Source organism: Procambarus clarkii, chromosome 11, assembly GCF_040958095.1.
Source record: "Procambarus clarkii isolate CNS0578487 chromosome 11, FALCON_Pclarkii_2.0, whole genome shotgun sequence".
NCBI classification, from domain to species: domain Eukaryota; kingdom Metazoa; phylum Arthropoda; class Malacostraca; order Decapoda; family Cambaridae; genus Procambarus; species Procambarus clarkii.
In genome coordinates, this window is record NC_091160.1 from 3,594,880 (window position 1) to 3,614,780 (window position 19,901).

The following is a 19,901-nucleotide window of genomic DNA, read 5'->3' on the forward strand; positions in this document are numbered from 1 at the left end:
GACTTCTCTGGTGATGTTCTGGTTGGGGGAAGAGATTATATGTTCCTTAATGGAGCCCTGTTGCTTATGCATTGTTAATCGCCTGGAAAGAGATGTTGTTGTCTTGCCTATATACAGAATTCTTTAGAGCTTACAGTCCCCAAGTGGGCATTTGAAGGCATAGACGACGTTGGTCTCCTTTAAAGCATTCTGGTTTGTGTCTGGAGAGTTTTTCATGAGTAGGTTGGCCGTTTTCTTGGTTTTATAGTAAATCGTCAATTTTATCTTCTGATTTTTGTTTGAAGGGATAACGTTCCTATCAACAATATCTTTCAGGACCATTTCCTCCGTTTTATGAGCTGTGGAAAAGAAGTTCCTGTATAATAGTCTAATAGGGGGTACAGGTGTTGTGTGAGTGGGCTCTTACGAGTTGCATGGCGTTTCACCTTCCGTCTTATGATGTCTTCAACGAAACCATTGTAAAAGCCGTTGTTGACTAGGACCTGCCTTACCCTACAGAGTTCTTCATCGACTTGCTTCCATCCTGAGCTGTGGCTGAGAGCACGGTCGACATAAGCGTTAACAACACTCCTCTTGTACCTGTCTGGGCAGTCACTGTTGGCATTGAGGCACATTCCTATGTTTGTTTCCTTAGTGTAGACTGCAGTGTGGAAATCTCCGCTCCTTTCCATGACTGTTACATCTAGAAAGGGCAGCTTCCCATCCTTCTCCATCTCGTAAGTGAAACTCAACACAGAATTCCGCTCGAATGCCTCCTTCAACTCCTGCAGACGTCTGACATCAGGTACCAGTGTAAAAATGTCGTCAACATACCTGTAGTATAAGGCAGGTTTCAAGTTCATGTCAACTAAGACATTCTGTTCGATGGTAACCATGTAGAAGTTCGCAAACAGGACACCTAGGGGAGAACCCATGCCGACCCTATCTATTTGCTTATACATGTACCCATCCGGGCTCAAGAAGGGTGCCTCTTTAGTACTAGCTTGGAGTAGTTTTCTTAGAATGTTTTCTGATATGTCAAGAGGAGTACAGGCCGGATCACGATACACTCTGTCCGCTATCATCCCGATTGTTTCATCCACAGGTACGTTGGTAAACAGTGATTCTACGTCCAACGAGGCTCTTATCCCTGTAGCCCATGTTCCTCCCAGTAAGTCAACAAATTCCTTTGGAGACTTCAGGCTGAAGGCACAAGATATATAAGGAATCAGCAAGCCGTTGAGTCGCTTCACCAGTCTGTACGTGGGTGTGGGTATCTGGCTGATGATTGGCCGAAGTGGGTTTCCAGGTTTGTGTTTCTTGACATTTCCATACGCATACCCAGGTTTGTATTCCCCAATAATCTTTGGCAGGTGGAGTCCGGATTTCTTGGCGTTCACAGTTTTGATCAATCTGTTTACCTTTGCTTTCAATTCGGCTGTAGTGTCCTGCGTTATCCTTTGGAATTTAGTTTGGTCAGAGAGTATGAGGTTCATTTTCGCCAGATATTCGTCTTTTTTAAGAATGATGTATATTGGCGACTTGTCACCTCTCCTGATGACTATGTCCTTGTTCTCACGAAGGCTCCTAGCTGCCGCTTTGAGCTCGAGGTCTCGAGGTCGAATATGTCGTCCAACAGGATCTCCTACTCCACTTTCCGGGCCATCTCACTTGGTCTGGACATAACGTGACAGTTTATACCCAGATTTAGGAGAGTGACTTGGTCCTCAGTGAGGTTGATTCTAGCAAGGTTCAGGAAGTCATCTCTTGGTCGTGGAATACCCATAGGTCCTCGATATAATGTTGTTAGATTCTTGATTATCCACAGCACCGAAACCAGGATAATCAAGAAACTAACAACATTATATGGAGGACCTATGGTAATTCACACCCCAGAAGTGACTCGAACCCATACTGCCAGGAACAACAATGCAACTGGTGTGTACAGGACACCTTAATCCACTCGACCATCACGACCGGTGAAAAGCTGATGGTAGCCGAGGCTATTTTGCCCATCAACCTGCCGGCACTCTTATGGTAATCTTGGGCATAGTATTTTATCAAATCACCTCATTCTTTGGGGCACACGTAAAGAACACAAATGCGAACAAGCCTGAATGGTCTCCAGGCATATATGCAACTGAAAACTCACACCCCAGAAGTGATTTGAACCCATACTGCCAGAAGCAATGCATCTGATGTACAGGATCCCTTAACCACTCGACACACATGACCGGACAAAAGAGTATGGTAGCCGAGGCTAATTCCCATCCCCCCGCCGGCACTCTTGTTGGTAATCTTGGGCATGGCATTTTATCAAATCACCTCATTCTTTGGGGCACACGTGAGGAACACAAATGCGAACAAGCCTGAATGGTTCCCAGGACTATATGCAACTGAAAACTCACACCCCAGAAGTGACTTAAACCCATACTGCCAGAAGCAATGCATCTGCCAGGCATATATGCCTGGAGACCATTCAGGCTTGTTCGCATTTGTGTTCCTCAAGTGTGCCTCAAAGAATGAGATGATTTGATAAAATGCCATGCCCAAGATTACCAACAGAGTGCCAGCGGGGGATGGGATTTAGCCTTGGCTACCATCCTCTTTTTTCCAGTCGTGTTGGTCGAGTGGTTAAGGGATCCTGTACATCAGATGCATTGCTTCTGGCAGTATGGGTTCGAGTCACTACTTCTGGTGTGTGAGTTTCAGTTACATACATATTATATATATATATATATATATATATATATATATATATATATATATATATATATATATATATATATATATATAATGTCGTACCTAGTAGCCAGAATGCACTTCTCGGCCTACTATGCAAGGCCCGATTTGCCTAATAAGCCAAGTTTTCCTGAATTAATGTATTTTCTCTAATTTTTTTCTTATGAAATGATAAAGCTACCCATTTCATTATGTATGAGGTAAATTTTTTTTATTGGAGTTAAAATTAACGGAGACATATGACCAAACCTAACCAACCCTACCTAACCTAACCTAACCTATCTTTATAGGTTAGGTTAGGTTAGGTAGCCGAAAAAGTTAGGTTAGGTAGTCAAAAAACAATTAATTCATAAAAACTTGGCTTATTAGGCAAATCGGGCCTAGCATAGTAGGCTGAGAAGTGCGTTCTGGCTACTAGGTATGACATATATATATATATATATATATATATATATATATATATATATATATATATATATATATATATATATATATATATATATATATATATATATATATATATATATATTATATATATATATATATATATATATATATATATATATATATATATATATATATATATATATATATATTGTAACGGTAACGCGTTGGTGTTCGGCTGTTTAAGGCTAGGGGTATGGCCTCGTCACATAGTTATAAAAAAAAAATAGAAAAAACTGGAACTTCGTCTGTGGTAAGGTAAGGAGAAGACACACAAAACACAAGTAAACTTTAACAATGAAATTTTAATTACGTTAAATAAATCAAAACATGAAAAAATGGACAAACAAATTTGTATAATAAAATCAATCAATCAAAATAATAAGAATACCTAAATGACACAATGAAAAGTTACGTTAAGGCAAAATAACAAGAAGTGCAATACAAAATTAAATGGGAGGTGCTGGAATATTGGCTTTAAGCTACCACTTCTCTCAGTACACGCTAGCGTCTAGCCGGGAGGAGTGGTAACAACGAGAGCACCGAATATTCTGAGGTCTGAGGTCGTGGCGACCCCAGACATCAAGTAGTATGGGGGGGGGGGCGAGTGCAGGTGCAGCCAGACCGGCGACCAATCAGCGGAGCCGGTAGCGATCAACATGTAGTTTGGCGGTTTGAGTCCGAACAGGTGTCTGGCTGCAACGTTTTGCGCTCTGGCAAGCCTTGCTGGTGTTGTTGTCGTTGTTGGACATGTCTTCCATAGTCGTTTTATATAATTTCAACGACGTAATTATGGAGGGAAGAGCAGGCTCAATCTCTTGAAGGAGATTATCGTCACAATATATATATATATATATATATATATATATATATATATATATATATATATATATATATATATATATATATATATATATATATATATATATATATAAGGGGGGTACCACCTCTGGAGCAATTATAGGGACCCACAGCCTCAGAGAAGGGAACACAGAGCATTCAGGGAAAAACTTGCCATTTAACTCTGAATACGTAAGAGTGTTCGCTTCTCCTATCACCTCCCTTTTTTTAATGGTGTACACTTTATTATGCAAGGTTGTACAGTTACATATCTGATTTTATACAAAAAATTAGCATTAAGAGGACACAAAAAAAAGTTCGCTTCCTAGAGGCTGTAGATTTCCTCAAACTCCTCCGACGCCGGGCAGGAACCGAGGATGCAGCGAGCATTCCCCCTCTGGATCGCGACACTGAAGCGCTGAAAGAGAAAACTCGCCGCTCTAGGGTCTCTTGTAGTGTCAATGAGCTTGGAACCAAGATCCTTAAGAAACCTTCTTGCACTCTCTCCCCATGGGCCTAGTGTCTCAGACCCTATTGGAACGAAGTTGTACCGATGATCTAATTGCCTGTACTTGGCTGACTTATCTCTTTCTCTGCGTTTCGCCGCGGCTCCTGCTGTGCCGGCAGAGAGGTTGATGTATGTGGTTGCCAGGGTGGATACACAAGTATAGTCCCATGCCAACTGTCTGCCACCCTTCCACGGTCGCAGTGTGATTCCGTCTGGTCGGCCGGCAAAGCTAACAGAGTCACTGTTCAGTAGGTTTCGGGGCTCTCTCTCCGCTGGACACTGAGCAGAGGCAAGGCTTCTCTTAATGATGTCATTGACTTCGTCGTGTCTAGTGTGCCAACCACCAGATTTTCCACAGTGCAGGCCATGCAATCCATATTCGTCAGCATCTGCCTCGCCTCAAATACACCTATGAACAGGTTGGATAGGGGCAGCAAGACGGAGAGCGACTGCAATACGGAGCTCCTGCAGATCAAGACGTGTGCCTGTCGCAGACATAGGGACTGCCAAAAGGAAGTCCCATGCATGGGGAGCCTGCACAGCTGTGAGGCGTGCACGATCACTGGGGGTTGTTGCTGCCTCCAGCAAAGCTGTGGCTTCTTTGTCTACAATGGGACTGTCCCAGCTGGATTGTTTCTTGGCTTTCGGCATGGCTGGTCTGAGTGCTGGGTCTGCCATGGCACCCTATTTCGTGTCGCATTCCGTGTAGTGGGGGTCCTGTATCCCCGCTACATCACTCAGGGTGTTAGGTAGAATTTCCTTAACCAGTTCATCTGATGCTGAGGAGGAAGACAGGAAGGCTGGGACAGCAATTTGGGTAGCAGTGCGGACACCCAAGCCACCGAGCCTAACAGGAAGAGTGGTTGTTTCCACTGGCATACGTTGAGGGAGAGGTTAACAACTTTTTCCAGCATGGTCTCCATTAAGAGGTCATACTCTTCAAGCTTTCGGCTGTTGTAAGATGGGGCGCATCCCAGAAAGTAGGTTAGCCTCGGAAGGGATAGGCATTTGATGAGGAGATAAAAAGCATCGTGGGCATCGATGTCACCTATTCTGTCTTCCATCCTCCTGAGGTCTGCGATTTTCTTGTCAAGGATCTCCTCAATGGCGTTAGACCCGAGGGGGGCTCCAAGGAGGGTGCTGTTCTCGGCTCTAATGACATGGGCTCCAGGCAAGGCAGACCTTATTCTAGCTACGATGTCTGGGTTGGAGGAGACTACTTCAAACTTGGAAGGGTTCAGGACAAGACCCAGGCTTACTTCTTGCTTCCTTATTTTCCTGATATCTGCCAAGAGATGGTCTACGGTGCCAGCTATAGTGCCATCATCCAAAAACCAGATGTTGAACTCGCTGGACAAGCTTTCTTTGATTTCTTTTAAGACTAAGCAGAAAAGAAGGGGAGCAAGTGGATCACCTTGCTGAACACCTTCACATGATCTGATTTCATGTTCATCAAAGAGCAGTTTTGACTTACCACTGTAGCACGATAGTATGAACGGGTAGAGGGGCCGGAAATGGCGATGTACGGCACAAAGTACTGCATCTCTTCTGACCATGTTGAAGGCATTCTTAAAGTCCAGTTTGAGCAGGGCCTTTTCATCAGAAATGTTGATGATGTATGCTCGTGCTGCATGGACAGCCGCTTCACAGCCTTGGGGGATTCTAAATCCTAGCTGGATTGGTTTCAGCCATACAGCCGCTTGCTGGCTGACAACTCTCGTAGCAGCCTTGGCAATCAGGCGTCGGAGAGTGTTGCCAACAGAGATTGGCCTAATTCCTTCGTCCTTCGTTTTGAGAGCACAGAGGGAGGCACCAAAAAAGAGAGGCCTGATGACCTCAGGTATATCACCAGCCAGGCACATGTTGACGAACCTTGTGAGTTCCATAAGATCTTGTGCAGCATCACCAACCGCAGGATTTATCATTTACTTGATGTGTTGAGGTTTTAACTCTCAACACATTTTAACCCTAACCCTTTAAAAAAAAAAAAAAAAAATATATATATATATATATATATATATATATATATATATATATATATATATATATATATATATATATATATATATATATATATATATATATATATATATACATACATATATATATATATATATATATATATATATATATATATATGTATATATATATATATGTATATATATATATATATATATATATATATATATATATATATATATGTATATATATATATATATATATATATATATATATATATATATATATATATATATATATATATATATCTATATATATATATATATAGGCTCGGTGGCTTGGGTGTCCGCACTGCTACCCAAATTGCTGTCCCAGCCTTCCTGTCTTCCTCCTCAGCATCAAATGACCTGGTTAAGGAAATTCTACCTAACACCCTGAGTGATGTAGCAGGGATGCAGGACCCCCACTACACGGAATGCGACACGAAATGGGGTGCCATGGCAGACCCAGCACTCAGACCAGCCATGCTGAAAGCCAAGAAACAATCCAGTTGGGACAGCCCCATTGTAGACAAAGAAGCCACAGCTTTGCTGGAGGCAGCAACAACCCCCAGTGATCGTGCATGCCTCACAGCTGTGCAGGCTCCCCATGCAGGGGACTTCCTTTTGGCAGTCCCTATGTCTGCGACAGGCACATGTCTTGATCCGCAGGAACTCCGTATTGCAGTCGCTCTCCGTCTTGCTGTCCCTATCCACACTGTTCATAGGTGTATTTGCGGCGAGGCAGATGCTGACGAATATGGACTGCATGGCCTGCACTGTGGAAAATCTGGTGGTTGGCACACTAGACACGACGAAGTCAATGACATCATTAAAAGAAGCCTTGCCTCTGCTCAGTGTCCAGCGGAGAGAGAGCCCCGCAACCTACTGACCCGTGACTCTGTTAGCTTTGCCGGCCGACCTGACGGAATCACACTGCGACCGTGGAAGGGTGGCAGACAGTTGGCATGGGACTATACTTGTGTATCCACCCTGGCAACCACATACATCAACCTCTCTGCCAGCACAGCAGGAGCCGCGGCGACACGCAGAGAAAGAGACAAGTCAGCCAAGTACAGGCAATTAGATCATCGGTACAACTCTGTTCCAATAGGGTCTGAGACCCTAGGCCCATGGGGAGAGAGTGCAAGAAGGTTTCTTAAGGATCTTGGTTCCAAGCTCATTGACACCACAAGAGACCCTAGAGCAGCAAGTTTTCTCTTTCAGTGCCTCAGTGTCGCGATCCAGAGGGGGAATGCTCGCTGCATCCTCGGTTCATGCCCGGCGTCGCAATAGTTCGAGGAAATCTACAGCCTCTAGGAAGCGAACTTTTTTTTGTGTCCTCTTAATGTTAATTTTTTGTATAAAATCAGATATGTAACTGTATAACCTTGCATAATAAAGTGTACACTATATATATATATATATATATATATATATATATATATATATATATATATTAGTATATTTTGGTAGCAGTCTTTCCTGTAGACATATATTATTAAATATGACCGAAAAAGTAAGATTAATAATTCTAACACGAATTTTCTCAATCTTTCGTACATTACGCTTCACTGTTGGAGGTAAATCAAAAATCAATTCTCCAAAATTCATTTTTATTTCTAGTCTGACGCGACACGGGCGCGTTTCGTAAAACTTATTACATTTTCAAAGACTTTAGTTCACAAATACACAACTGAATAGAACTTACGTATCTCCGATTTTATATCTACATTTGAGTGAGGTGGAAGGGGTGATGTGGCATTAACACAAGACAGAACAAAATGTGGTATTAATAGGGTATTAATTTCATCAACACAAGACAGAACAAGAGTATTAATAGGGTATTAATTTCATCAACACAAGACAGAACACGAAACAATGGATATTGAATAGAAGTGTTTGTAGAAAGCCTATTGATCCATATTTCTTGATGCTTCTATATTGGAGCGGAGTCTTGAGGTGGGTAGAATATAGTTGTGCAATAATTGGCTGTTGATTGCTGGTGTTGACTTCTTGATGTGTAGTGCCTCGCAAACGTCAAGCCGCCTGCTATCGCTGTATCTATCGGTGATTTCTGTGTTGTTTACTAGGATTTCTCTGGCGATGGTTTGGTTGTGGGAAGAGATTATATGTTCCTTAATGGAGCCCTGTTGCTTATGCATCGTTAAACGCCTAGAAAGAGATGTTGTTGTCTTGCCTATATACTGGGTTTTTTGGAGCTTACAGTCCCCAAGTGGGCATTTGAAGGCATAGACGACGTTAGTCTCTTTTAAAGCGTTCTGTTTTGTGTCTGGAGAGTTTCTCATGAGTAGGCTGGCCGTTTTTCTGGTTTTATAGTAAATCGTCAGTTGTATCCTCTGAGATTTGTCTGTAGGGATAACGTTTCTATTAACAATATCTTTCAGGACCCTTTCCTCCGTTTTATGAGCTGTGGAAAAGAAGTTCCTGTAAAATAGTCTAATAGGGGGTATAGGTGTTGTGTTAGTTGTCTCTTCAGAGGTTGCATGGCTTTTCACTTTCCTTCTTATGATGTCTTCGACGAAACCATTGGAGAAGCCGTTATTGACTAGTACCTGCCTTACCCTACAGAGTTCTTCAAGAAGAACTCTGTAGGGTAAGGTAGTAGCCAGAACGCACTTCTCAGTATACTATACAAGGCTCGATTTGCCTAATAAGCCAAGTTTTCATGAATTAATTGTTTTTCGTCTTCCTAACCTACCTAACCTAACCTAACCTAACTTTTTCGGCTACCTAACCTAACCTAACCTATAAAGATAGGTTAGGTTAGGTTAGGTAGGGTTGGTTAGGTTCGGTCATATATCTACGTTAATTTTAACGCCAATAAAAAAAATTGACCTCATACATAATGAAATGGGTAGCTTTATGAATTCAAAAGAAAAAAAATTGAGAAAATATATTAATTCAGGAAAACTTGGCTTATTAGGCAAATCGAGCCTTGCATAGTAGACTGAGAAGTGCGTTCTGGCTACTAGGTACGACATATATATATATATATATATATATATATATATATATATATATATATATATATATATATATATATATATATATATATATATATATATATATATATATATATATAATATATATGCATATATATATATATATATATATATATATATAATATATATGCATATATATATATATATATATATATATATATATATATATATATATATATATATATATATATATATATATATATATATATATATATGCATATATATACATATATAACCCAGCATAAAGTTTCCTGGAGACATCCCTGGTCTAAGCGTTGACACCAACTCGATCTGGTGCTTACGGGGCATAACAATTTGAGAAATGTCAAACTAAGACGCAGCTTCCAGAGCGCAGATTGTGACACCGATCACTCTTTCGTCGTTTGCAGAGTAAAGTTCCAGCCCCGGAAAATCCACAGAGCAAAGGAGGGAAGACCACGCATTAACGTAAACAAGACTCGTGACCTTCACAAGTTGGAGGAATTCACTGCGGCGCTGATAAATGTCCTTCCTGTACCACCCTGCAATAGTGCAAGTGAGAGGTGGTCACATCTTAGGGGCACTATTTTCGACACAGCCATGTCCACCTTCGGTAAGAGGCAGAACAACTCAGCAGATTGGTTCGAGGCCAGTGCAGAGGAACTGTTACCCCTCGTAGAGGAAAAGAGACGAGCTCTCTCATCCTACAAGAACCTGCCCTCAGAAAGGAACCTACAGGCCCTCCGTACTGCCCACAGTAGAGTTCAACAAATTGCGAGGCGTTGTGCTAACTATTACTGGCTTCGACTCTGTTCCAGCATCCAGACTGCGGCCACTGTCGGCAGCATAAGAGGCATGTACAAAGGGATCAAACAGGCAACAGGCCGTACACAAAATCGGACGGTTCCTCTAAAGCCAGTCACTCTAGAGATCATTAAAGACTGTGATCAACAGATGAATCGCTGGGTGGAACATTACTCCGAACTCTACTCTAGAGTGAACTTGGTCAGCGTGGAGGCTTTGGATGCAATCGAATGCCTGCCCATCTTGGAAGAACTTGATCTTGAACCAACTGTGGAAGAAGTTGAGAAAGCAGTGGATTCATTTTCCTCAGGAAAGGCCCCAGGAGATGACGGGATTCCGCCTGAAGTTCTCAAGTGCACTTAAGTGTTCTCAAGAACACTTAAATCTAAGCTTCGTGAACTTCTGTGCCAGTGGTGGAGGGAGGGCTCGGTGCCACAAGACCTGAGAGATACAAACATCATCACTCTCTACAAAAATAATGGTGACAGAAGCGATGTAAACAACTATCGCGGCATATCCCTCCTCAGCGTCGTTGGCAAACTCTTCGCCAGGGTCGTCTTGGTCCGGCTTCAGATTCTTGCCGAAAGAGTGTACCCCGGGTCACAGTGTGGTCTCCGAGCAGAGAGGTCGACCACTGACATGGTGTTCTCCCTGAGACAGCTTCAAGAAAAGTGTAAGGGAGCACAGAAAATCCATGTACATTGCCTTCGTTGACCTTACAAAGGCCTTCGACCTCGTGAGTAGGGACGGATACTTAAAGATCTTGGCCAAAATTGGCTGCCCACTCACCCTACTCAGCATGATACAATCGTTCCACAAGGACATGAAGAGGACAGTCGTGTACGACGGCTCAACTTCTGAACCATTCAACATTAACAGTGGTGTTAAACAGGGGTGTGTTCTTGCTCCAACCCTGTTCGGCATCTTCTTTGCGATCCTCGTCAAGCATGCATTTGGAACAACCACAGAAGACATCTATCTCCGTAAAAGATCTGATGGAAAGCTCTATAATCTATCCAGACTCCGAGCAAAGACGAAAGTACAGATGCGAATCCTCAGGGAGTTCCTCTTCGCCGACGACGCAGCGATTACCACACACACAGCAGACGGCCTGCAGCAGCTACTCAACCGCAACCGCATCCTGTTCCGCATTCGGCCTGACAATCAGCCTGAAGACACAGGTGATGGGACAAGATGTAAATGAGCTATCCTGTATAAATATAGCAGACTATGTGCTGAAGGCAGTTCACGAGTTTGTGTACCTGGGCTCCACAATTTCAGACACCCTTTCTCTGGACACTGAGCTCAACAGGCGTTTTGGGAAGGCCGCAACAACACTGGCCAGGCTCACAAAGCGCGTTTGGTAAAATGCCAAACTGACAGTGCACACCAAGGCACAAGTCTACATGGCATGTGTGGTGAGTACACTTTTCTATGGCTCGGAATCCTGGACCCTGCGCTCTCGCCAGGAGAGACGGCTCAATACCTTTCACATGCGGAACCTGAGACGCATCCTTGACATCACGTGGAAAGACCATGTCACCAACTACACAGTACTCGAGAGAACAGGAGTCCCTTCAATGTTCACTCTTCTGAAACAGAGACGCATGCAATGGCTGGGACATGTCACGCGCATGGTCGATGGCCGCAAACCGAAGGACCTCTTGTATGGAGAACTGGCATGAGGAAGGAGACCCACCGGAAGTCCTCAGCTGTGTTTCAAAGATGCCTGCAAACGCGACATCAAGCAGATGAACATCGACATCAACACTTGGTAGGCAGTAGCTGCAGACAGATCTGCCTGGTGATGCAAAGTAAAGAAAGGGACTCCAGCAATTCGAGGATGAATTTAAGAAGCAGGCAGAGGATAATAGACTTCAGAGGAGGTCACGACCACTGTCAGACGCATCCGCTTCGGCGTTTATCTGTGCTTGCTGTAGTCGGGACTGTCATTCTCGGGTTGGCCTTCACAGCCACAGCAGCATCCAACTAGACTACAACAACTAGACACCCAGGGCACAACTCCATAACCCCACGGGATTGACGGATGCCTACATACATATATATATATAATGCAACCCAAGATGCGAGAGGATCATGCAGATGCTGATCTGCAAATGTCAGTGTGATAGAAGCCCTAAACAAGAAAATAATCAATACAGAATGTGCAAGAATATTCAATAAAACATGTATAAATGAAATCCTGCTGCCAGTATACACCCACATGACCCAAAGTACCCAGTAAAGGTATTTATAGGTATGCGGAGTTTACCTATATACCTATATGCATATACGAAGTGGATGCATCAAGCAAGATGATATAAGTTTTCAACTTAATTCTATTTCGCATCAACTTAATACGAACATTAATCAATGTAAATCATTGAACATTGAACAATGTAAATCCTTACAGAGCAGGCTAATCAGCAGTTAAATAAATGGACCCAGTACAAGATCCCTATCCAACTCAAGCAAACAATCAAAAGTGAACTAAGTAGTGAAGTTCAGGACGTAGAGCATATGCGACAACCTGGCCAGGTGAGCCAGGGTCAACAGGGTGAGTGTTAAGCCAAGGTCAGCAGTCACATCCCACCCAGGCAGTGAAGCCAAGGTCAGCAGTCACATCCCACCCAGACAGTGAAGCCAAAGTCAGCAGTCACATCCCACCCAGACAGTTAAGCCAAGGTCAGCAGTCACATCCCACCCAGACAGTTAAGCCAAGTTCAGCAGTCACATCCCACCCAGACAATTAAGCCAAGATCAGCAGTCACATCCCACCCAGACAGTTAAGCCAAGTTCAGCAGTCACATCCCACCCAGACAATTAAGCCAAGATCAGCAGTCACATCCCACCCAGACAGTTAAGCCAAGGTCAGCAGTCACATCCCACCCAGACAGATAAGCCAAGATCAGCAGTCACATCCCACCCAGGCAGTGAAGCCAAGATGCGTACATGCGTTAAGTAAGCCACATGCGTACATCGCACGCAAACTGCTAATGTCAGCAGTCACATCCCACCCAGGCAGTTAAACCAAGGTCAGCACACACGCACATCATGCACGAACTACTAATGTCAGCAGTCACATCCACCCAGGCAGTTAAGCCAAGGTCAGCACACACGCACATCATACACGAACTACTAATGTCAGCAGTCACATCCCACCTAGGCAGTTAAGCCAAGGTCAGCACACACACACATCATGCACGAACTACTAATGTCAGCAGTCACATCCCACCCAGGCAGTTAAGCCAAGGTCAGCAGTCACATCCCACCCAGGCAGTTAAGCCAAGGTCAGCACACACGCACATCATGCACGAACTGCTAATGTCAGCAGGCACCCAGGCACTTAATTCCACCCAGGCAGTTAAGTCAAGGTCAGCAACAAGGTCATCCCACACAGACATCATTGGGCCTGTCTGAGGCGGGGTTTGACCCGGCCGCCTCAGAGCCAGACTGACAACTAAGACAATCAAGCCACCGAGGAACGGCCAGTTGTGTTAGATTTGGAAGTTATATTTATATTTAACATGTTAACACACATGTTTTCAGCATTTGCATTTTCAATCATTGTTGTGACAGTCGTTTCCATTATGGGGCTATCCCAATGGGCCGGCTTGTGGTCTTCTGAGGCTTGTAGACGGGATAGAGGGTGTGCAATGATGTCCCATTGTCTGGTTGCTTCCATGAACCTTTGCTGCGTTCCTGCTGTGTTTCTCATATGTTCTGGTAGGATCTGTCTTACTAATTCGTTGGCTGTTGCACATGAGGATAAGAATGCTGGAAGTGCTACCTCAGTTGCCTTTCGTATGCCTATCCCCCAAATCTCACTGGAAGTGTTGTTAGGTGTCACTGTCTGTCATCTAAATTCTAGGTCGAGTGCCTTCCTAAATGTTGACCTGAGGAGCTCATCATATTGACTTAGAAGTGGGATGCCAGAAGTGGGTGCACACCTTAAAAAGTACACGAGTCTGGGCAATGAAAGAAACTTTGTGAGAAAGTAAAGGGCATCATGGGAGTCAAAGACCCTATTATCTCTCTCCCATCCTCTTTGGGCGTTAAACTTTTCGTCAAGGACTGCAGCAATGACATTGTGGCCCAGAGGTGTTCCAAGTACTGTGCTGTCGGTGGGTTTAATGGCTGAGGCTTCTGGTAAAACTGATTTCACTGCATTAATGACTACCTCACTGGATGCAATAATTTCGGACTTCGAGGGGTTAAGAACGAGACCCAGGGTCTCCTCTTAAGACTTCACACGCTGCAGGTCTTCCAGCAAGGAATTTTGTGTGCCTGCCAGTGTCTCATCATCCAGAAACTATAAGTTGAGCTCACTAGACAGTCTGCTTGTGATTTCTCGAACCGCTATGCAAAAGAGGAAGGGGGCAAGGAGGTCTTCTTGATGAATTCCCTCTGCTGAGGTGACTTCGTGCTCGCCAAACAGGAGGGTTCAATCCATGCTGTAACCTGCCGACACAAATGGGAGAATACTTGGGCAATGTTCCGGGACTGTGGTGAGGACTACTTCCATTTTGACCGAGTTGAAGGCGTTTTTTAAATCAAATTTTACTACTGCCTGGTCTTCAGTAAGATAACTAAAGTAGGTTCGAGCTGCATGGGCTGCTGCTTCATAACCTTGGGGGACTCCAAACCCCAGCTGGTTTAGTTGCAGCATGGTGGCTGCTTCCATTCGGATTCTTCTGACAGAAGCCCTTGCAACTAGGCGGCAAAGGGTTTTACCAACGGTAATGGGTCTGATCCTTACCCCCCTTTTTTTCATGGCACATAGGGATTGCACCAAAGAAATATGGTTTGATTTCATCAGGGATTAACCCAACGAGACAGTTGCTGACAAAGATTGTGATTTCTCCCAGGAGCGCCTCTGCAACTGGGCCCAGAACAGGGTTCACTATTTCCTTCACCTGTGTAGGTCTTACCCCTGTGTAACCTCCTGAGGAGCCGGGGGAAATGAAACGATAGCTCTATAAACGACTCTCGGAAGAGGAGAGGTTCCTGGTTAGGGGGGGGGCCTCCGTATTTAATAATATATCCTTTAGAAGAATGAGTTAGAAGTAAAAAGATATGGACCTATATAGGCAGGAGAAAGGTGAAGTGAAGTGAGGTACAATGATAAAAAAATAATGATTGGGATTGGGTGGGTATGAATAGGAACAGCATCCTATAGGCCTTCTGTAGTTACCTTTGTTCTTATGTTCTTATGGCCCGTACATGGATAATAATAATAGCATAAGAATTCTTGTGGGAAAATCATAGCAGTTTTAATTGTTTTTTATTCAGTGAATATTCAAATATTTACTTTATTTTTATTTTTAATTGACTTTAATATTATATTATTTTTATTTGGTTATTTTTAGTTAGTAAGTTAGTAATAAGTTAGTTAGTAAGTAAGTGGGGTATAATAAGTTAGTAAGTAAGAATGTATATATTCTGATTTAGCTGCTAGAATTTATCACACACAATTCAGGGGACAATTTGTAGCATAAACCACTTGGAAGTGGATCCTTCATAAACCACAAATTGTTTACCTAGTCTTTGATATAAATTATAAATCATACCACATATTGTGGTCTAATCTACTATTATTCTACACCAAATTAGATTAATAACTACTAATTCTATATCTACAGCATTAAACACAAAAAGGCCTTAGCTGCTACTGTTGATGGGGCCTGCTAAGGCTGTGTAATTGTAGCATCAGATTTGGGTGTGGCCCTGTGCCTCAGAGTGCCATGCAATGGCGGCTATCTGGAGGCCTGCAAGGCTTTATGTTCAGCAGGTAACTATTTCTAATAATGCTGGAAGCCAGCTTCCTGCTTCACTAACTTCCCTCACAATTACCTGTTTGGGATGTAAGGAATTAATAATGGTTTCCTAAACATATAAGTACAGGTATGACATGGAATATGTGTGTGTGTGTGTGTAAAGCTGAGTAAACTTCCTTGGTTGTGGCTTTTCTCATGCTAATAACCGGCCACCCATCTATATTAAATGATGTATCAATTAAAACAGAATACTAGGTTGTCGGATACTCAAGTGCCCCAGTTGTGTGGTAGAGGTGTTGCTGTGGTAGTTCTCTTCGGACAGAGTAGATCTATCGTGCCAGATTCTCTCTGGAGCACTCTTATGTTGTTTGTTATGATTCTGGTCTACATGACGACGCCCCCAGGTGAGCCGTCCCAAAATATTTGGTGGTTCTATTTATGTTTAAGGAATAGAGAGTTACGCTATATTCCTGTTGTTGGAAATTATATTAAGTCCCAGTGAAAACTTTTTTATTAAGTTTAAACACTAGACTGTTGTTTAAAAGAAATATAGAGTTGATAAAATATGTGGCGTTGATGATGTCACAGAATCACCCATTCTCTTTTACTTTATGGGGGTAACTTATGTTATTTTGTGTGTAGGATTTCCGACATAATTCCGGGGGGGGGGGGGGAGAGAAGCACGTGTCGAAGTCCCGGTAAAGACTGTGATCACTTTATTCCTCTCCTTCAGAATTATAGTGCTGCTTTAATTTGAGGTTGCATTGTTGTACTGCAGTCCTTTTGGGACGGATGTCCAGTACTGGCGTTTCGGGTGCTGGAAGTCATTGAACGTCTTCTTTTCCTGCCAATTCTAAAGAACTAATTTCTCTAATGTTTTGAGAGTAGTGTTGCCTCGGCATTTTACTTTCACTATTCTCAAGATGCCCTGGCTGTCTGGATGAACAGAGACTATTTGGCCTATAGGCCACTCTGAGCGTAGCCCATTGCTGGCCACCAGAACTATGTCACCAGGGTTCAAGTTAATTCTGTTATAAGGGTTGTTTGCCCCGTAATGATACTCCCTCAGAGCAGTATGGTATTCTCGAGTTTATACGTCATTCCACCGACTTATCACCCCCGATAGATGTTTGAAACGTTGAACCAAATCACTCTCTTGGACATATGAATGATCCTCTGGTTCCTCGTCCATAAGGGACACTAGTTTGCTGAGAGGTCTCCCATACATCAGATGAGCTGGACTTAATGGTTCACGCTGCAAAACTTCATCAGAGAGGTAGGTAAGTGGTTGGCTATTAACTTGTGCTTCTATCTCTATGGCTACAGTTTGGAGCTCCTGTAGGGCAATCGTTTGGCAGTGTAGGGTTTTCCGTAGAAAACATTTCACCATACCAATCATGCGTTCATACAAGCCTCCGTGCCATTGTGCTCTGGGAAGTATGAATTTCACGTAGCACTGCCGTTGATTTATGGCCGTGCGCACCTTTGGGTGTGTCCCTATTTTCCTTAGACATGCTTCTCTAGCCACTAAGTTGGACCCATTGTCTGAGATCATTAATTTAGGACAGGATCTACGTGACGCAAACCTGCGGAAAGCCTGTAAGAATCCCTCGGCACTCATATCGGGAGTCACTTCTAGATGGACTGCCCCTGTTGTGGCTCAAGTGAAAAGACAGATATATGCTTTTACTGTTTTTTTGTCCTTGGTGCCTGTTAGTGTTAGTGCTCCTGTGAAAACTACTCCTGTAGTTTCAAAGGGACGAATATGTACAACTCGTTCCTTTGGAAGTGGAGGAAAGCCTGAATATGGACACACTCTGGCATGTATCTCCGGCAATTAACACAGGATTTAATTATTGATTTTACAGTCTGCCTACCTTGAGGTAGCCAGTACTGTTGTCTTAAGTCTGTGAGAGTATCTAATACCCCACCTTGCAGAGTGTTGTATTTGTGTATGTGTAACACAATTAGTTTACTTACTATGTGGTGATGAGGAAGCAATATTGGATTTTTTGCTTCCAGATCCATGTCTATATGCTGTAAGCAGCCTCCACATCTTATTATGTTATAATTATTGGTATCTACCCAGAGACCCAAATAATTTTGTAGCTTCTTAGGAACATTATTAAATTCTGTCCCGAATGTGTCTGTCTGAGCTCTTTTGACCCAGTACCTTAGGGCACCAGGGAATTTATGCTTGATTCCTATTTTCTTTAGAAAATCAAACACTACTTGGGTGACACCTATTAGTTGGTTCAGTTTAGAGTACCGATTAGGATCAATTACCAAAGTCTGAGGTAGTTCTGGATTCTCAGTGGGAACAGCGACATTGGTCACAATGACTTGTGGCTTTTGGTTAGGGCACTGGTCGTTGATTAGCCACTGAGGTCCATTGAACCACATCTCTGCCTTTGTTAATTGCCATAAAGTCAGGCCTCGGGAGAGATAGTCAGCTGGAGTGTCTTTGGTAGGTACATATCTCAGTTTGTACCCTGCCAACAACTCTCATATTTCTTTAATGCGGTTACTGACGTAAGAATTTTTACTATTATTGTTTTTAACCCACTGTAGCACTGCCTCATTATCTTACCATACCACTGTTTCCTCAAAGTGGATGTTGCTTAAGGCCTTGATCAGATAATGAGCCAATCTTACACCTAGCAGTAAGGCTGTTAATTCCAGTTGTGGCAATGATCGTTTCTTTAACGATGCCACTCTGGCCTTTGATATGAGCAAATTGGCTTGCCCATTTGAGACCAGGTAAGCCACTGTGCCATAAGCCTTTCCTGAGGCATCACAAAATACATGTAGCTTAATTTGTTTTTTTTCATTTACTGTGTTCCGAGGGAACTTGACAAACTCTGGGATACTTAAATCTTTCACTAGCCCTTGCAATTTTTCCTATAAGGTAGGTGTTAGAAGGTCATCCCAGGCTATCTTTTGTTGCCAATATTCCTGCATTATCAACTTTCCATTAATTAGGATTGGACTTAATAGTCCCACTGTCAACTGTCTTGCCTTGCACCATCAACAATGTCCACTGTCTTGTCTTACACCATCAACAATGTCCACTGTCTTGCCTTATACCATCAACAATGTCCACTGTCTTGCCTTCACCATCAACAATGTCCACTGTATGGCCTTACACCATCAACAATGTCCACTGTCTTGCCTTATACCATCAACAATGTCCACTGTCTTGCCTTCACCATCAACAATGTCCACTGTCTTGCCTTATACCATCAACAATGTCCACTGTCTTGCCTTCACCATCAACAATGTCCACTGTCTTGCCTTCACCATCAACAATGTCCACTGTATGGCCTTACACCATCAACAATGTCCACTGTCTTGCCTTACACCATCAACAATGACCACTGTCTTGCCTTACACCATCAACAATGTCCACTGTCTTGTCTTCACCATCAACAATGTCCACTGTCTTGCCTTACACCATCAACAATGTCCACTGTCTTGCCTTATACCATCAACAATGTCCACTGTCTTGCCTTACACCATCAACAATGACCACTGTCTTGCCTTACACCATCAACAATGTCCACTGTCTTGTCTTCACCATCAACAATGTCCACTGTATGGCCTTACAACATCATCAATAACAGCCTTACGCATTACAGCATTAACTATGACCGATGCTCCTTGCAACATGAACAATGCCACTGTATGGCCTTACATCAACAGGTGCTGCTATACGGCATTACATCAACAGGTGCTGCTCTACGGCATTACATCAACAGGTGCTGCTCTACGGCATTACAGCTTCAGGAATGCTTCTTATACTACC

The 19,901-nt window shown here is 43.1% G+C and overlaps 1 protein-coding gene across 1 annotated transcript; it reads right to left on the reverse strand.

Moving 5' to 3' along the window:
* Positions 1-17,186: 17,186 nt before the first annotated feature.
* Positions 17,187-17,717, reverse strand: LOC138363506 (uncharacterized). Its single transcript, XM_069322860.1, has one exon. It carries the CDS (start codon positions 17,715-17,717, stop codon positions 17,187-17,189), a length of 531 nt encoding a protein of 176 aa, XP_069178961.1.
* Between the last annotated feature and the right edge of the window lie 2,184 nt (positions 17,718-19,901).